The sequence below is a fragment of the Gorilla gorilla genome, chromosome 12, assembly GCF_029281585.2.
Source record: "Gorilla gorilla gorilla isolate KB3781 chromosome 12, NHGRI_mGorGor1-v2.1_pri, whole genome shotgun sequence".
In the NCBI taxonomy this organism is placed as follows: domain Eukaryota; kingdom Metazoa; phylum Chordata; class Mammalia; order Primates; family Hominidae; genus Gorilla; species Gorilla gorilla.
The window spans coordinates 136,600,176-136,619,000 of NC_073236.2; the positions used below are offsets into that span (position 1 = coordinate 136,600,176).

The following is an 18,825-nucleotide window of genomic DNA, read 5'->3' on the forward strand; positions in this document are numbered from 1 at the left end:
GTAGATCCATATCATAGATTTTGACGATGAAAACAACATTATAAATAAAAATGTCCTCCTCCATCAAGCGGGTGAAATCTGGCATATTAGCGCTAGCCCTGCAGACAGAGGTGTGCTGGCGACCTGCTACAACAGAAGTAAGTGCGGCTTTTCTAAGATACTTGCTAACTGGAGGTAACTGGAGGTATTTCCTAAGACGGGTTTTGTATTGCTAATGGGTTGACACATGACTGAAAAGATTTAGCCATTAATGAAGGTGTTGCATGCACAGAGAAGCCATGATATTGTGAGTAGATGTTTGCAGAAATTATTAGAATCTTGAGATTCTAAGAACTGAAGCTGGAATCAGCTGTTCTGGGAACGTTGACCCCTTGATCAGGGGAGTACAGTGCTGGAGTTTCCGGTGAGGCAGACACAAGTGTCCTGATGTGGAAACTGTACGTTGTGGGGAGCAGCAGGGATTCATCTCTTTCCTGTAGTGTCTTGGTGACTGTCTTCCAGTGCTCTTTGGTAAGAGCAGTTCCATGCACACACGTGCGTTGACTGGTGATATGCCTCATAGGCTTCTTCCTGCCCGCTGTTGTGCTCTCTAGGCTCTTGGAGCTCTGGGACCTTAGTTTGTGTCAATGCAGATGTCTGAGTGGCTGAACTGAGCCTCCCTCTTCCCCAGTTCTCCTTGTTTGGTCATCGTCAATGAGTACTTTCTAAATTCTGGCTCTATGGAGAAATATCTCCTAGGATCTCTTTCTCTACCATGTAAGCCAGAACAAATTCTTTGTGGTTTTTGATATATAGTTTCTAAAATGTTGCCTTCATTTTTCCCACAGGCTGAATGGCTTTTTAGGTACTTTTAATGCATTCTGTCTGATCTTCTCTCTCATACCCTGGCTTCAGAATATTGATGTGTAGGGATTGCATGGCTCATATATCAGGCTGGTCACCAGGACATCCTGATCTAACATTCCACTTTCACCGGGTTCTGTGTATGTTTCCCTTCCCCTCCCTTCCCTTTTCCCTTCCCTTCCCTTCCCTGTTCCCTTTTCCCTTCCCTTTTCCCTTTTCCCATCTCTTTCCCTTTTCCCTTCCCTTTCCCTTCCTTTTTCCTTTCCCTTTCATTTTCCCTTCCTTTCCCCTTTCTCTTCCCTTCCCTTTTCCCTTCCCTTCCCTTTTCCCTTCCCTTCCCTTTTCCCTTCCTTTCCCTTTTCCCTTCCTTTCCCTTTTCCCTTCCTTTCCCTTCCCTTTTCCTTTCCTTTTCTTTTCTTTTCCTTTCCTTTTCTTTTCTTGACAGAGTCTCACTCTGTCACCCAGGCTGGAGTGCAGTGGTGCAATCTGGACTCACTGCAACCTCTGCCTCCCAGGTTCAAGCAATTCTCCTGCCTCAGCCTCCCGAGTAGCTGGGATTACAGGTGCACATCACCACGCCTGGCTAATTTTTATATTTTTAGTAGAGATGGGGTTTCACCATGTTGGCCAGGCTGGTCTCGAACTTTTGACCTCAGGTGATCTGCCCGCCTTGGCCTCCCAAAGTGCTAGGATTACAGATGTGAGCCATTGCGCCTGGCCCTTCTTCCACTTTAACTTCACAGCTGCCCCATGTCCTCCTCTGAGGGCCCTGCCTTCCACATGGAGGGCAGCATGGCATGTGGCTGAGTGTGGCTATGCACCTCCCTCCTGCCAGCGGGAGGTTGGGGGTCCGAGAGCCTCCTTGTGTTTTGTCTGCTCTCTGTGCCGATTGGTCCAAGCTGACAGTGTCTCAGCAGAAACACATTTCTCAAGAATCTGTGGGTCTTCAGTAGATTTCCTGAGGCTTCACTTCCTCAGACAAGAGCATGACTGCAGATCTTTTAGAGACGATCTCTTCTCTGCCTTGGTCTCCTGCTAAGATGGCCAAGGGACTGCCCTCTTCATCCTTGACCCTTCACCTTGACCCTTCACCCTCCCCTTCACCCTTCACTCTCTTCTGCCTGAGGATCTGTGAGGTGCTTCCTTGGCTTCTTGAGAGGCCCTTCCTAGGCCTGCACTCTGACTTCCTGATCTTCCCGAGGCTTTAACCACATGCAGTGTGGCCCGTCCTCGGCCTTGTCTTAGGGGCACACTCTCCTGACAGTCGGGGTATTAGTCCATTCTCGCACTGCTATGAAGAACTACCTGGGACTGGGTAATTTATGAAGAGGTTTAATGGACTCACAGTTCTGCGGGCTTAACAGGAAGCATGACTGGGTGGCCTCAGGAAACGCACAATCACAGTAGGGGGTGACGGGGAAGCCAGGGCCTTCTTCACAAGGCAGCAGGAGAGAGAGAGAGCAAAGTGGGAAGAGCCACACACCTTCAAACAACCAGATCTCACTGTCACAAGAACAGCAAGGGGGAAATCCACCCTGTGATCCAGTCATCTCCCACCAGGTTCCTCCCTGGACATGTGGGGATTACAATTCGAGATGAGATTTGGGTGGGGACACAGACCCAAACCACATCAGTTAGGCTTTTCATTTCAGCACCTTTTGCCAGCTGGAGACGCTGTGCTTGTTGTTACTCCACCATCGTATAACTCTTCCCTGTTTGCCCTCTCCTCCACCCTTGCCCTGTCCCCAACCAGGAAACCCCCCTCGTGCAGGACCAGCCTCAGCACAACAGGAGCTGCCTCCATGGTCCTGCAGGGCATGGCCTTTCTGCCCCCTGGATATTCCAGGCAAGCTCTGCTTTTTCTGTGGCTCCTCAAAAGCCTCCCAGCCTCTACCCACTGCCAAAATCCAGAGCTCCTCCCGCATTTCAGGCAGTTGTTACTGTGGCCCCTGCTTCCATAGTCATTATACACTGCAGAGGAATTCCCACAAACAGCGGCTTCCAACAGCGCATGCCTCTTCAACAGTGTGTAATGGCTGTAGCTTCGTAGCGTGCTGGCCTGGGGTCTCCAGGCCCTCACCAGCCTGTGTCAGGGCTCTCGCCTCATGTGGCTCCTGGGGTTGTAGGATGCAGGCTTGTTTCCTGGCTGTCTGCTGGGACCACCCTCAGCTGCTCCCAGCTGTAAGTGGGCTTTGAGTTAAGCTGCCAAGTTTGTGGCAATTTGTAGAAGCAACAGAAAACTAACACAATTGCCAAGCACTCTTGGTCTTGTTGGTCGTCCACAGGCGTAAGTTGATCGTGTCCTTCAAGTTACCCTGGATCTCGTGATTTCCAGTCGTGGCTTCCAGAGACTGACTCTTTCTGCCAGACTTTGAAGGCAGCATAGATCTTCTGTTAAGTATTTCCCTAATCTGTCAGCCTCTCAAGGAAGAAAGACGAAATTGTTCCACAACATTCATGTCTAAGTTCCAAGAATTCTATTTTATTCCTGCCATAGCAGAACTGAGATTTACATCCCACAGGGAAGGCTGTTTTCCAGTGTGAAATGCTGCAAATTCCTGCTCTGATCAGGAAAGAGCAGCACAGCTGCTTGACTCGTGCTTAACCTGGCTCTTCGCCCTTCGAAGCACACACGGCACCACGTCTTATCTGAATCAGGTCATCTGCAGCAGCGGTCACACCCGTGGGGCAAGGCGCCAGGCCCTCCTGCTTCAGGTGCCTCCAGAAAAGCCTGGAGTCACAGACCTAAGCTTGCTGTGCATAACGCAGGGCAGGGAAAACATTCTAGAGACGTCATGTGTTTTGCAAACATACTTGTGCTCTGTAGTTTTTGCACTTAGCTCACCTGTAAATCACTAGGCTTCCACATTGCCATGAATCAGATATGAATTAAATCCAGAAGCACCACAAACTTAGATTAGACGGCGCTGCTTAAATCGTCACTTCGTTATAACAAATCTCTTTGCAAAGATCAGAGTTGCAATTTATGCTCTTTGTCTTCCAGTAGTGTTTTCTCCTATTGTGCTTTTACCCTGCCGGTGCCTGGGCTGGTGGGAGGCGTCTTGCGGCGTTTTCTGTGTATGTGCTGTTTATTAGGGGTGCTTATAGAGAAGCTCCTGTTGTCTGCTGTACTTGGAGGCCCACACGTGTTTTCTTTGTTCCTGCTCTTTTGTAGCCCCTTCCTTCTTTTTGTTTCCATTAGTTTGTGTGATATTTTGGTGAACGGTGGCATCTTTTAATGAAGAGACTGAGGGCTTCTGAGACACACCTTTCGGCGCACACCCTGCGTGGGGCAGGGGCAGCCAGTGTGGACAGTAGCACCGCACGTGGAGAGGGCAGGCCGATCACAGGGCCAGCTGGCGTGAGTTGTTAGGAGCACCCTCCTTCCAGCAGACCGTTGCCCTCTTCTAAAGCTGCTTTCCGTGTCTTTCTTCACAGATGTCCTAAAATCCTTTTTCATGATTTTTTTTTTTTTTTTTTTTTTTTGGAGATAGGGTCTCTCGCTCTTGGCTCTTGTCACCCAGTCTGGAGTGCAGTGGCACAATCTTGGCTCACTGCAGCCTCCGCCTCCCAGGCTCAAGCAATCCTCCCATCTCAGCCTCTCAACTAGCTGGGATCACAGGTATGCACTACCATATCTGGCTGATTTTTAAAAAAATTTCTAGTAGAGATGAGGTCTCACTGTGTTGCCCAGGCTGGTCTTGAACTCCTGAGCTCAAATGATCTACCCGCTTCAGCCTCCCAAAGCACTGGGATTACAGGTGTGAGCCACCACACCTGGCCTTCCATGGATCTTATCTTATGGGGAGGAAAGGAGACAGCAGCCATGGAGAAGGGGCCTCTGGGGAGGGTGTCTAGAGACAGAGTTCATTTGGAGGGCCTGGCTCTTCTTTAGGATGTGGCTATTGGTTATTTGTCAGAAGCAACAGCGTTTACATTTTATCTGTTTATTGTGTCACACTGAATCTCTGCAAATCAGTGGAAGTCTGCAGTGTGGTAGAATTCTTGTGCACACAAGCACATGCTAGAATGAACATCACAAATATGCAGAAGTGGATGAGCTCGTGACTTATTTTTTTAAATGCAAGCGAGAAACCCTTTCTCTGTACCCTTACTATTCTTAAGAAGGGTGGTCAGGAACGGCAGTGTTGAGTTCCCCGTGCACAGCTGAAGGATCTGGTGCTCACAGGCAGTCTTCTTGAAGAGTGATGCTCTCTTCACACTGTCTTAGAAAATGATAGAAAATTTGCATGAGGTTAAAGTATCTTAAAAAGTCAAACATTTTCAGATTAAACCCATACATCCATCTCTCCTAGTTTAAATCTCTATTCATGCAAGGAACAAGTGACAGATTGCCATCGATTACTGATAGGGATTTATAACTGCTGTTGATCTATTTTCAGTTATTACCTGTGATGATAGTGAAAAAGACATTCTTGGAGTTGGTGGAAGGGGGAGTTGTAGCACAATAAACTCATAGAATGTTTTCTACATAGATGATGAAGATTTAAAAAAGAACTTTAACTCTCCTTTCTGATAATTTGATAAGAAAAATGCATCTCCATGAAAGCAAAATGAGGGACTGTGCCCAGGGTAGAAGCTGTCTCGACAGGACTGTACATACTTGGAACAGGAGAGATCTCAACAGTAACTGGTCTGTGGGTGTGGATTGTGGGTTGGACAGGGCTGTGGGGATGGTGGCAGGTGGCAGGCTGGCCTCCGAGGAGGACGCAGGCCTCCACACACAGCAAATAACAGCACAACCTTCAGGTCTCAATTGGACCTGGAACCCTGAGAGGCTGTGGTGTTGCCACCTGGAAGAAGCCTGGTCACGCAGGGAATTAGCATGAGTGACATATTTCTCTTGGGGTTTCTCCCTTCGGAGCTGCCGGGTACTTCCAGTCACCTCCCTCCCCAATTTGTGTGCACTTCAGAATGTGCTGCCAGCAGGCCTTGACCTTTCCATGCATCTCACTTTCCATATTTAGAACTTGTTTCACCCACGGTTTTCTTAAGGTTCATTGAGAAAAAAGCATATGTTTCAGATAAACATTAAAAAACCCCAACTTTGCTGCTTTAATTTCTAATATATGTTTCTGAATTAGGGTACACCACGTGTGCCTGCCTCTGCTCACACTGTCTCATGATTGTGTGCCTGCCTCTGCTGAAACCATCTCATGAGTGTATACACATCTGCCTCTGCTCACACCATATGAGTGTACACCTGCCTTTGCTGACACCATCTCATGAGTGTGCACATGCCTGCTTCTGCTCACACCACCTCAGGAGTGTGTGCCTGCCTCTGCTCACACCATCTCATGAGTGTGTGCCCGTCTTTGCTCATGTGTCTCATGAGTGTACACATGCCTGCCTCTGCTCACACCACCTCATGAGTGTGTACCTGTCTGCTCACACCATCTCGTGAGTGTACATGCGTTTGCCTCTGCTCACACCATCTCACGAGTGTACACGTGCCAGCCTCTGCTCACACGGCCTCATGAGTGTGCATGTACCTGCCTCTGTTTACACTGTCTCATGTGTGTGCACCTGCCTTTTCTCACGCTGTCTCATGAGTGTGTTCTCCTGCCTCCACTCACACCATCTCACAAGTGCATACCTGCCTCTGCTCACACTGTTTCGTGAGTGTGCGCATTCCTACCTCTGCTCACACTGTCTCCTGGGTGGGCGTGTCTGCCTCTTCTCACACTGTTTCATGAGTGTGTGCCTGCCTCTGCTCACACCATCCTCAGCGAAACTCTGTGTGGTTGCCTCTCAATCAGCAGAGGGCTCCAGTGGTCTGGCTCTGTGTCCCCTTTGCTCTGGACCTTCCCTTGTGTCCCCTTTTGTGTCTTTGTGACCATGTCCTAACTTGATCTGTTATACTAATGCAAGCCATTTTGAAAACTTTCATCCACTTCTCTTGCTGCTCTCTAAATATTTTCACAGACTTTTACACCTTGCTTGAAAAACACGTTTGCAGAGTGAAACTAACTCCTGCATTTAGCTGAGGTTATACGTATTGAGTGGTGGTCACTCCAGAGCACTTTGTGGGTTTCTATAGAAAAACAAGAATGGAATTTAGTTCCTCACTCCTAAACTTCAGGAATTCGCCGAGGGGAACCTTGTCAATATCTAAGGACCTCTGACCCAGGGAGCCCAGGCTGGTGCCACAAGATCATTAGAGAGTGGTCATGGAACTGTCATCTGGGGGAGCCCAGGCTGGCACCTCGAGATCATTAGAGCATGGTGGGTAGACCTGTGATCCAGGGGAGTCCAGGCTAGTACCCCGAGATCATTATACTGTGGTATGTGGACTGATCCAAGGGAGCCCAGGCTGGTGCCCCGAGGTCATTAGAGAGTGGTCATGGAACCCTCATCTGGGGGAGCCCAGGCTGGTGCCCTGAGATCATTAGAGCATGGTGGGTGGACTCTGATGCTGGGGAACCCAGGCTAATACCCTGAGATCATTAGAGCGTGGCGAGTAGAGCCTGATGCAGGGGAGCCCAGGCTGGTGCCCCGAGATCATTAGAGCATGATAGGTGAACTCTGATCCAGGGGAACCCAGGCTGGCACCCCGAGATCATTAGAGCATGGTGGGTAGACCTGTGATCTAGGGGAGTCCGGGCTAGTACCCCGAGATCATTAGAGTGTGGTAGGTGGACTGATCCAAGGAAGCCCAGCCTGGCACCCCGAGATCATTAGAGCGTGGTGGGTGGGCTCTGATTCAGGGGAGCCTGGCTGGCGCCCTGAAATCATTAGAGCATGGTGGGTGGGCTCTGATTCAGGGGAGCCCAGGCTGGCATCCAGAGATCATTAGAGCGTGGTGGGTGGGCTCTGATTCAGGCGAGCCCAGGCTGGCATCCTGAGATCATTAGAGCGTGGTGGGTGGGCTCTGATTCAGGGGAGCCCAGGCTGGCATCCAGAGATCATTAGAGCGTGGTGGGTGGGCTCTGATTCAGGGGAGCCCAGGCTGGCATCCAGAGATCATTAGAGCGTGGTGGGTGGGCTCTGATTCAGGCGAGCCCAGGCTGGCATCCTGAGATCATTAGAGCGTGGTGGGTGGGCTCTGATTCAGGGGAGCCCAGCCTGGCACCCTGAGATCATTAGAGTGTGGTGGGTGGGCTCTGATTCAGGGGAGCCTGGCTGGTGCCCTGAGATCATTAGAGCGTGGTGGGTGGGCTCTGATCCAGGGGAGCCCAGGCTGGCACCCTGAGATCATTGGAGCGTGGTGGGTGGGCTCTGATTCAGGGGAGCCCAGGCTGGCACCCTGAAATCATTAGAGCGTGGTGGGTGGGCTCTGATTCAGGGGAGCCCGGCTGGTGCCCTGAGATCATTAGAGCGTGGTGGGCAGAGTCTGATCCAGGGGAGCTCAGCCTGGCACCCTGAGATCATTAGAGCGTGGTGGGTGGGCTCTGATTCAGGGGAGCCCAGCTGGTGCCCTGAGATCATTAGAGCGTGGTGGGTAGAGTCTGATCCAGGGGAGCCCAGCCTGGCACCCTGAGATCATTAGAGCATGGTGGGTGGGCTCTGATTCAGGGGAGCCCAGGCTGGCATCCAGAGATCATTAGAGCGTGGTGGGTGGGCTCTGATTCAGGGGAGCCCAGGCTGGCACCCTGAAATCATTAGAGCGTGGTGGGTGGGCTCTGATTCAGGGGAGCCTGGCTGGTGCCCTGAGATCATTAGAGAGTGGTGGGTAGAGTCTGATTCAGGGGAGCCCAGGCTGGCACCCTGAGATCATTGGAGCGTGGTGGGTGGGCTCTGATTCAGGGGAGCCCAGGCTGGCACCCTGAAATCATTAGAGCGTGGTGGGTGGGCTCTGATTCAGGGGAGCCTGGCTGGTGCCCTGAGATCATTAGAGAGTGGTGGGTAGAGTCTGATTCAGGGGAGCCCAGGCTGGCACCCTGAGATAATTAGAGCGTGATGGGTGGGCTCTGGTTCAGGGGAGCCTGGCTGGCGCCCTGAGATCATTAGAGCGTGGTGGGTGGGCTCTGATTCAGGGGAGCCCAGCTGGCACCCTGAGATCATTAGGGCGTGGTGGGTAGAGTCTGATCCAGGGGAGCCCAGGCTGGCACCCTGAGATCATTAGAGCGTGGTGGGTGGGCTCTGATTCGGGGGAGCCTGGCTGGTGCCCTGAGATCATTAGAGCGTGGTGGGTAGGGTCTGATCCAGGGAACCCAGGCTGACCCCCCTAGAGCATTAAACGTGGTGGACCCCATGTGATGAGCAGGCCATAGGGGTGGCACCCCCAAGGTGGAAATGGTCCTTAGAGAGGGATCTCTCAGTGTGAGGCAGACTCATGTGCTTCCCGTCCGAGGTAGTCTGCTGTGACAGGTGTGAGCACGGATGTTTGGACCTGGAGGTCTGAGTTCCAGGGAATGGTGCCAACACATAAGCTTCCCACGGCTCCCCAGGTGACATCCCTCTGCCTTTGTGCCTTTCTGTGGCTCTGGCCCACTCCCCACCCTCTCTTGTCTACACATCAGGAGCTCTTTTTTACCCTTAGAAATGGAGACCAAGGTGGGTGGATTGCTTGAGCCCAGGAGTTCAAGACCAGTCTGGGCAACATGACAAGATGCAGTGACCCATGATTGTGCCACTGCACTCCAGCCTGGGTGACAGAGTTAGACCCTATCTCAAAAAGAAAAAAAAAAATACAGGATAGTTCATCTGTGGAGTTTAACAACAAAACGAGTTGAGTATACAGAGATTGAGAATAAAACCATGGTTACATGGTTAAGGAAGGGGCACTGGGAACTGTAGGTCTGAGGATGCAAAGTAGCAGGTATGTAGGATGGAGAAGGCCAGAGGCCTCATTTACAGCAGGGCTATTGTTGATTATCTTCTATCATATTTGGGATTTTCACTAAATGAGTGGATTGTAGCTACGCTTGCCACAGAAAAAGAGAATGAGCAACTGTGTGAGCTGATGGATATGTTAATTCGCTTCACTATAGTGACCTTTTCTCTCTATCTCAGCATCACGTTGCAGACCTTAAGTATAGACAATAAAATTTTTTTAAAAATGAAAAAGGGCCAGTGCAGTGACTCACACCTGTTATCCCAGCACTATGGGAGGCCAAGGCGGGCAGATCACTTGAGGTCAGGAGCTCGAGACAAGCCTGGCCAACATGGTGAAACCCCATCTCTACTAAAAATACAAAAATTAGCCGGATGTGGTGGTGCGTGCCTGTAGTCCCAGCTACTCGAGAGGCTGAGGCAGGAGAATCACTTGACCCCGGGAGGCAGCGGTTGCAGTAAGCTGAGATCATGCCACTGCACTCCAGCCTGGGCGACAGGATGAGACTGTCTCAAAAAATAAATGAAATGACATGACATGACATGACATCTATGGCATATCCACCGCCTCCTGAAAGCCCCGCTCTACCCTAGCTCCCCGGGGTCCCAGCCCATCTCCTGGCCCCTGTTTGGCCATTTCTACCAGAGCACTTGTCTCCCTGTTTCCCGTCTCGCCTGCTGACTGGAAGCCCCCGGCAGGCCTGGACGCGGCTGCTTGCCTCTGTGCCAAGCACCCTGGCCTGCAGAGGCCATGCAGCTTCGGCCGCTCATCCTGGCACCATCTTCCTCTGAAACACGACTCCGTTTGAGTGATCAGCCATTTTGCTACATCATAGCTGCTCAGAACATAGTGACAGACTGAATCGACTAATTTGAACTATGTTGAAATTATCATCTCAGTGAAATTTAGGAAGATACAGTGGATTTTTCTTGGGAACAAGGCTGCTGAGGTGTACTGAATAAATCAGTAGGAGGAAATATAAGAAAATGACAACTGAGCAGCTAAATTCATCTGGGTCTGCATCCTTAGGTACTGCAGTGTCCTGGAAGTGAAATGTGTGTGACCTGGAATGGGTTCTTTACCCTTTCTCTGTCTCGCTGCTTCTGTCACACCCTGGACATGAAAACTTAGCACACCCCAGGGAGGCGTTTGTGAATGAGTGAGACCCACTGTCAGATTGTACTGAAAAACTAAAAAGGGAAGCTAAATGTAAAGTGGTCCAGTTATTTTCCCAGCCTTTCTTTTACCTCCTTAGGTGGGCATGGTGGGAGCAGGGCAGTGGAGGCTGGGGAGGCAGTGGTCTTGCAGGGGTATCGGGCAGTGGAGAGAGCACCAGATTTGGTGGCTGGAAAACCTAGACTCTCTGCTTTTCCCTCTGCTGCTTACCGGCTCTCCAATCCTGGAGCAGTCAAGTAACCTCTGGAGCGTTCATCTATAATATGGGCACAGTTGACTAACACCACTGTTAAATAATGAGAAAACATGAGGCTGCTGTGAACAGGTTTGTCTCAGAGTTGGATCTATGTACCCTGCAAGGACGGGACTCCAGGGATGTGTGCAAACAGTCCTGAGCAGTGGGCTCTGAGCATCTAGAGCACACCTTATGCCCAGTCCAGGGCACCTTACCCCTTACCCCCAGGAGAGGTGGGCAGTGCTGCAGCCATAGCCTCCTCTGCACTGGGGAGCAGCCGCCGCAGGAGCCCCCGGCACAGGCAGCAGAGCCCGTTGGAAGCATTGGGCCAGCCCAGGAGTCTATCCGCCCTCACGGCTCACTGACCGAGCCTTCCCTTCCATGATGGGAGCTTCTTAAGCAGGGCACAGCACCTCCAGGGGTGGGTGGCAGGGTGCCAGGGGCACCTGAAGCCACAGGATAAGGGTGGTGCATCTTTCTGTAGTGTTACTTCTATTTGATTTTGAGTAATGAAAACATGATTTATAGCCTCAAATGAATGTAGATATGTTACAAAGTAGAATGCAAACTGTGCGGTAATCTCTTGAGTGAAACATGAGGCTCGTGGAGGGTCCCTTCAGAGAGGGTCCCCAGGCCCTGTTATGCAAACACGTAGCAGTGTGTAAAGGATGCTGTCTCAGTAGGATGTGCCTTCTCTTTCCTCTGCCATTGGTGTGGCTCCCTGAAGACAAGGACAGAAGCTCTGTTTTCGGGGGTTGGGAGTAGGGAGGGTGGCACAGGGAAGGTTTTGTGCTGAAATGGGCCCTTTCACTGGGCGGCCCTCGAGTGGAAGGTGGCCCGCCCCAGCTTCCTGTCACCGCTTCACTGTCTTGACTTTCCTTTGCCAAATCCAAAGGGCCATAGTGGACAGGATGCTGTTCCTCCCTGAAGACCCCACCTCCTTTTCACCTCGTCTCCTCCGCAGTGGGAGAATTCCCATTCTCACGACCTGGAAATGCACCTCCCACTGTACCTGTGAGCATCAGGCGTGCTCTGCACAGGCTCACTGCACAGCGCCCCACGCTGGGGACACCTCTTGGGGCTGCTCAGTGATGCAGGGTGATATTTGGGGTGGTCCTGACCGCCGGCCCTTGCAGGGAGCCTAGAGCTTGGCCTTCTCGTCGACTTTCGTTTTTGGGCCCAGTTGTAGCTCTGTCTCCCTGGGAACCAGAGAGGGGCAGTACTCTAGCAGGTCATTAGGCAGGGTTGCTTATGATAAAAGATAGAACTGATCAGGCAGTTGTGTCTGGACTTAGGACTCTGACCCTAAACCCCTGGAGGCCGTTCTTTGGCTTTGCTGAGGATGGCGGTCCTGCCAGATTGTGGGAACCTGGAAGCGCTGCTTTTCAAGTTGTTACAGCTCCTGTGAGGCGTGAGGCCCTGAAGCCAAGGCGCCACTGACCCCAGCCTGGTGAGGGTCAGGCCCTCCCCCCGAGGTGCTGGAGGCGCGGCAGCGGCCACTTCGGAAGTCTGAGCGCGCAGGCCGCCTGCACTCCCCCCGGCGTGACCGGGGCGCACGAGGCTGCATCCCGGGGATCTTCCAGCGGGCCTCCTGCCCACTGCGTCATCCCACTGACCAGAGTTGAGGACGTCCTGAGAGACTGATTATTAGCGTGAGGAGTGGTCACGAAATGCTTCACAGACAAGTGGTGCCCTGGGCAGGGTCGGCTTTCAGAAGGTGCCGCCTTGAGCGGGTGGGTGGCCAGGGGCTGCCCTAAGCCTGAGTTAGCATCATGGGAGAATCCCCCTAGGACAGACAGCTGCCCGAAGCTGCAGGGCCCGTATGTGGCCGCGGCCTGGGAGTCCAGCCTGGAGGGCAGCATCCTGCATCCTGAGGAGCAGCACTGGGCACACGGAGCGACACTGTCTAAGCACTGGGCCACTGCCCGGGAGGAGCCGGGAAAGCCAGGTGGGTGCCGGGAACGGTGCAGCCTCGTGTGCTGCTCATCATGGGCTCTGTGGGTGTCCCTGCAGGGGCCGTTAATCATGTCCCCTGGGGCAGTGAGCTGTCTCGGGTGGGTCCTGCACTCCAGGGGCTAGGGACCTGCTCTGGCTTTCACAGTGCCACATGTCGCTCGTGCAGTGCCTGGGGAGGAGGTGCTCCTGTCTCTGAGCCTCAGTCTTCTCATCTGTAAGATGGGAGGAATTCCGTCTGCCTTGACTACTTTAGACTTTGTTGGGATTCAGAGAAGGCCGTGTGCATAACATGCTTTTGTTACGTGATTTCTTAAATCGTTGTTCTGTCCCGTCATTCTTTTCACACTGGTGCTGTGAATTCAGTTTTCCTACATGTCTGGGCCTTGACTCTGAACCTTCCAAGAGTGTTCAGCCTCGCCCTTGCTGCCTGCTCCAACACGGCAGCAGCGGAGCACCCCTGCCTCCGCCAGCAGGGCCCAGTGCTGCCTGTGCCATGCACTGTGCTGTCTCCTTATGCAGATGGGTTCATTTAGCCCTGTGATACTAAGCAGCAGACACTGTTGGAAATCCCAGCTTTTCAGATGAGAAAACAGGGTTCATAGAGGTTGCCTGGAGGCCGGATTCAAACCTGGGCCCATCCAGACTCTGCTCTGGGTGTCTTCACGTCTTGCCACCGTAGCTCCCAGACTCTCCCTCACATGGTAATTCTCTGTAAGGGACTTTAAAGGCACTCCTCAGGAGGAGGCTGCTCACGTGGCTGGGTTCATGGAGGCTGACAACACGGCGAACGTTGGCTGAGGGCCCATGTCCATCGTGGACCTGTGCCCCGAGGCCACAAGGAGAAAATGCAGAATGAAGACCTTGTCGCATGCAGGGCTCGGAGGAAACTTAAGGAACTCTTTACCCTCATCAGTGAAGGAGACTAAAAATATGAACAGATGAAGGGCATGGATGTCCTCATGGTGTCAGATTTGTTGTGGGAAGCCGGGGATACTGGGGGCAGTTCCCCAAACCTTTCAGGCAGATACCACCCCCACATCGCCTTTGGTGTCCCTGCCAGAAGCCTCGTTCCTGGCTGCGGGGACCACTGGTCTAACCGGGGATTCCACGTCTTGAGCCTAAAACCTTTAATTTCTGGTCTTCTGACACGCCTATATGGAATCATTGCAAATATGGAATGAAATTTTATAATTTTTATCATCCTGAGAGATTATCCTCTTCAGTGACTAGGTTTTTTTTAAAAGAAAAAATCAGAGAGAGGAACTGTAACATAAGATTAGCTTATCTGCCAATTTCTGAATCTCCAGAAAGAGCCAGAGGTTATGAAGACTTTAATGGTTTTGCATTTTCGTAACGTTTGTCGCTTTTAGCTTATATATTGGCTGTGGTGACAGGGACGCCTCGCACGTACGCCAAGGCATCCCAGCCAGATCACCCACTCGCTTCAGCAGCTGCAGGAGGGACGGTGCTGATGGGTCAGGGCCCTGCCTCAAGCTGCCTAATGAGCACTGGCCTGGGGACTTCCCACTTTGCTGATGAAGGAACTGGAGCATTGTGAGTGACTTTCTCAAGGCCACCTGGGCAGTGCGAGGGTGGATTTGGGATTCCGGCTTTGAGCTCTGCCTCCAGGCTGTGCTGTCTTCACCGGACCCTGTGGCCTCTCTGTTCAGCCAAAGGCAGATGCGTGTGCGAGGGACTCTGTCAGTGGAATTCATCCCAAGGCTGCTCACCAAGTTAGGGCGCCCACAGTCAGTGCTGGATGAGGAAGACCACAGGATTGCAACTTAGGAGACTTAAATCTTGCCGTGATTTTGCCAAAAATCAGTCTTGTAATCTCTGACACCTGAACTTTGTAGGTTCCATTTTTGTCATCTGCGAGAAAGGAAACTTAACCGTGGTTACGGCTAAGACCCTTTTCTGTTTCCTGCTCTAGACGTTCATTGTCATTTGCCTTTTTGAAAACATTTTTTCAGCTTCTGTTGTGATTGAGACAAAACAGTAAGTACTCAGGACAGAGAGATGAGAAGACTCAGTCCCAAACTCCAGGCACCCACCATCTAATGGGGCAGACATGAGAGACACAGCCAGTGTGTCCTGGTCAGCTAGTGCAGTTTCAACGCTGCTTTAGGGTCCTCACCGTGACCGTCACCTCACCGTGACCGTCAGCCCTAAAGCCAAGGCACCATGGAGGCCCTGCCAGGGGAGGACCGTGCTGACCTCGCTGGGAAGAGCGGATTTCAGAATTCCACTCTGGCTCCTGATCCGACAGTGGAATATGCCCTGGGCCCAGGTCTTTGGACATCTTCCCATGAAGTGAGGGTGGAATTCACCACCGATCCCTCGGATAAGATGCTTTCGAGAATTGGCTTTTGGAATCCTTCATTGTGAAGAGCAGCCTGTATCATTTGAGCTCGTGCGTGGCTGTGGGCATCGTGGCCTTTGTGGAGATTTCCACTGCTGAGGAGTCCGTGGATGAGGCAGCGTCTGTGCCTTCTGTTCACTGGGAGTGATGTCTGATGTGCCCGCCTGGTCCAGGACGTGCTTTTTAAGCTGTAGAAAGAAGGTGCTGAACTACAGGGTTCCTGAGATTTCTTTTAGCTTCGAGGTCTGGAAGCTCTCTGCTCATAGTGAAAACTGTATCCTCCTCTACAGATGAACAAGAAAGTCAAGATACAATGGTTCTTGTTTAAAGATGCATTTTCCCCTTGATCTCTGCACCAAATGAGAAGAAAGTTGCATTTTTGAGTGGTTACTTTGCATTGTGAAAATAAGCTGAGAGAAGAAGTGGGTTTTCTCTGGAAAATAGTATTCTTAGTCTCCTCTTTGTGAAACCAGAATTCTGAGAGAAAATGACCAAGAGCCCTCTGAAAGAATGGAGTACATGAGAGGTGGGGAGGAAAGTTGGAATCCATCAGCCTCATTGTCAAGTGCTGCTTAAAGACGGGGCGGCGGGGGCAGAGGACGCTCTGCTGCACTCAAGATGCTGATACATTTCTCAAGCATGCCGGCTTGTGTGTCTCCGGTTAAAGTTTCCTTCCCATTTTCTGTGCAGATGTTAAAAGATTGACTCCTTTCCTTTTTTCAGGGTATAGGTGCTCAGCTGGGAAAGGTGAGAGTTAAATTTTCTCATGATGCTGGTGCCAAGAAATAGCACCTTGAAGAGACAGAAATCAAGACATGATCTCCAGGGAGCTGTCGTTTGGAGCACATTCCCGAGAGCTCTCCCCGGGCCGGGAGGCTGCGTGGTGTCGTTCCCCTCAGCAGCATGCTTTGGGTGGAGCCTCCTGCCCTGTTCAGATATGTTAGATAAAAACACCTTGACAATGCCAGCCCGTCTTTAATTTTCACAGCATCTCAAGTAAAATATGTTTTGAAATGAAAACATTTTGCATTGTATTTTAAGCTTATTTTTGGGGCTCTAATTTTTTTTAAGACTAACAAAAATAGAGTCAGGTGACCTATCTTCTCTGGAATAGCCGTGCACTAACCAAATTGTCAGCTGAAGAGGGTTTTGCTTTGGAGGCATAAGCCCAGACAGGTCTGAAGTTGAGTGTATCTGCTGAATTAACAACAGAAAGGGTTTCTTTTGGTCCTTTTTCTTTTGGGATTCCTATGGAAATAGTTCACTGGGGTCACTTTGGTGAGAGAGAGGAAAACAGCATGAAATATCAATTGACCTGAGTTCTGTTTGTTGTGATTTCAGGGAGCAAGTTATTATTTCAGTTCAATGATACTTCCTTTAGGGTGTGGGTTGCTAAGTCTTATTTACCATAAACTGTGAGTTTCATTGCTGCCTGGTCTAATAAATAGTTCATTTGTTAGTGATAAATGTTAACATAGCCTAGCAAAGAGAGCGTCTGTGCCCTCCCACCTTAGTGCAAGAAGAGGAAGCAGAGTTGCTGGGGGCTGCCTCTGGGACTTTGTATGCAGGACCTGGAGCACACAGGTGCAGTGTTGTTCACAGGTGTGGTGGTGTTTGCAGGTGCACTGTTGTCCGCAGGTGTGGTGTTTTCCTGCCCGCAGGTGCGGTGTTGCCCACAGGTGTCGTGCTGTCTGCAGGTGTGGTGTTGTCCTGCCCGCAGGTGTGGTGTCATCCGCAGGTATAGTGTTGTCTGCAGGTGTGGTGTTGCCCTGCCTGCAGGTGTGGTGTCATCCGCAGGTATAGTATTGTCTGCAGGTGTGGTGTTGCCCTGCCTGCAGGTGTGGTGTTGGCTGCAGGTGTGTTATCCCCAGGTATGGTGTTGCCCTGCCTGCAGGTGCGGGTCACCCATAGGTGCGGTGTTGCCCGCAGATGCAGTGTTGCCCGCAGATGCAGTGTTGCCCGCAGGGGTGGTGTTGCCCACAGGTGTGGTATTGCCCGCAGGTGTAGTATTGCTCTGCCCACAGGTGTGGTGTTGCCCACAGGTGCAGTGTTGTTTGCTGGAGGGAGGAAGAGCACACCGGGCGTGGTGGACAGAACAGCCTCGACTGCAGCCGGTACTTGGGCATTGAGAGTGATAAGGAAACCTCAGAAGACTGGAGCTTAGGCCCCAACTCCACTGCTCGTGGTGGGTCCTTGGGCAGGTCATTTACGGTTTTTGGCTTCCATCATTTTCATCATCCTTATTTTATACATGAGGTAACGGGATAATGATGATGACAGTGAAGATGATGACAATGACAACTCCCATTGAGTGCTCATGTGCCAGGCACGGGGATCGGCGCTTTCTGGGAATGATCAAGTTGAATCCTCTGTGCCATTGGCCTTTCCCCCTGAGGGAGTTGTTGCAGTGACCCGCCGGGCCAGCAGCGCTAATTAGGAGCACACAGCGCACTTCCAGAGCACCTGACCTACAGCTACAAGGCTTCAAGGATGCTGCTTCTGAAGCACAGATTTCGTAAATACACCTTGTTGTATAAACATGTTTTCTTCTTGCTGGTTTTTGTCACGCAGGATGGAGATGTAACTATCGCCTCAGAGTGACATTTGTAATGACGCTCAAGCACTGGAGTTTAGAAGCCGATAAGATTAAATATCTTAAACACTTTTCTCCTTTCTGTCTTTAGAAGTAAAATTAGATTTTATGGACCCAACTATTTTGTTGCTGGGGTAAGTTCCAAGTATCTGAATTCCTTCTTGTCTTTTTAGGAGACATCATAGAATCGTTTGGGATTCTTCCTGTAGCTCAGAGTCCCACGATTGTCTTTGTAAACACATTGCACCAGGTCTTCTTCAGGGGACAGGTCGCAGGTGAGCTCAAAGGTGTTTATGTAAACAAGCACCCCTCCTGAGTTTGGGGTGCATGCGTGGCGATCGAGGAATGGCGCGTCACCAGATGTATTTTGGCTTCAGAGTTTGGAACGGTGTGTGAGGAGAACTCTGATTGCCGGGACACAGCTGAGCATTGCAGAATGAGAGTCCTGGTTCTGGATATGGAGGCCTTGAATAGCAAGGGGCTTCAGACAGTAGGGAGCACCTGTGATTTTTGTTTAGTTGTGTTATGGAAATGAAGCATGGCTCTGGAATAGTGGGCCATTTTTTTGAGGCCGACTCCTGTGTTGTTTCTTGCGTTCCTCACTGACTCTTCAGATCCCGTTTGTATCATCTCTCTGTCCTCATTGACTTTCTGTGGCACCTCCAAATTCAGTGTCATCTGGAAGTGGAATTAATGTGCTGTTTATGGCTCCTTCCAGATCACTAATGAAGATGTGAAATAAGACTAGGTCCCTGGAGCAGCCCACGACGGCTCCTCACGGCGTCCTGCTCTGTCATTTGCCAGGTGCTTTGTTTATGGCCCTTCCTCCAGGTTTCAGCCCACGAGGGGGTGCTTAGACAAAG

At 51.2% G+C, this 18,825-nt stretch overlaps 1 protein-coding gene across 5 annotated transcripts in view; it reads left to right on the plus strand.

The window, feature by feature from the left end:
- The window catches only part of EIPR1 (EARP complex and GARP complex interacting protein 1), a 186,933-nt gene that overhangs the window by 40,380 nt on the left and 127,728 nt on the right, over positions 1-18,825 (plus strand). For all 5 annotated transcript variants that reach the window (XM_004028772.4, XM_063696081.1, XM_055378706.2 and 2 more), the window contains one exon: positions 5-137. In XM_004028772.4, the coding sequence (XP_004028821.1) occupies positions 5-137 (133 nt within the window). The remainder of the gene's footprint in view (positions 1-4; positions 138-18,825) is intronic.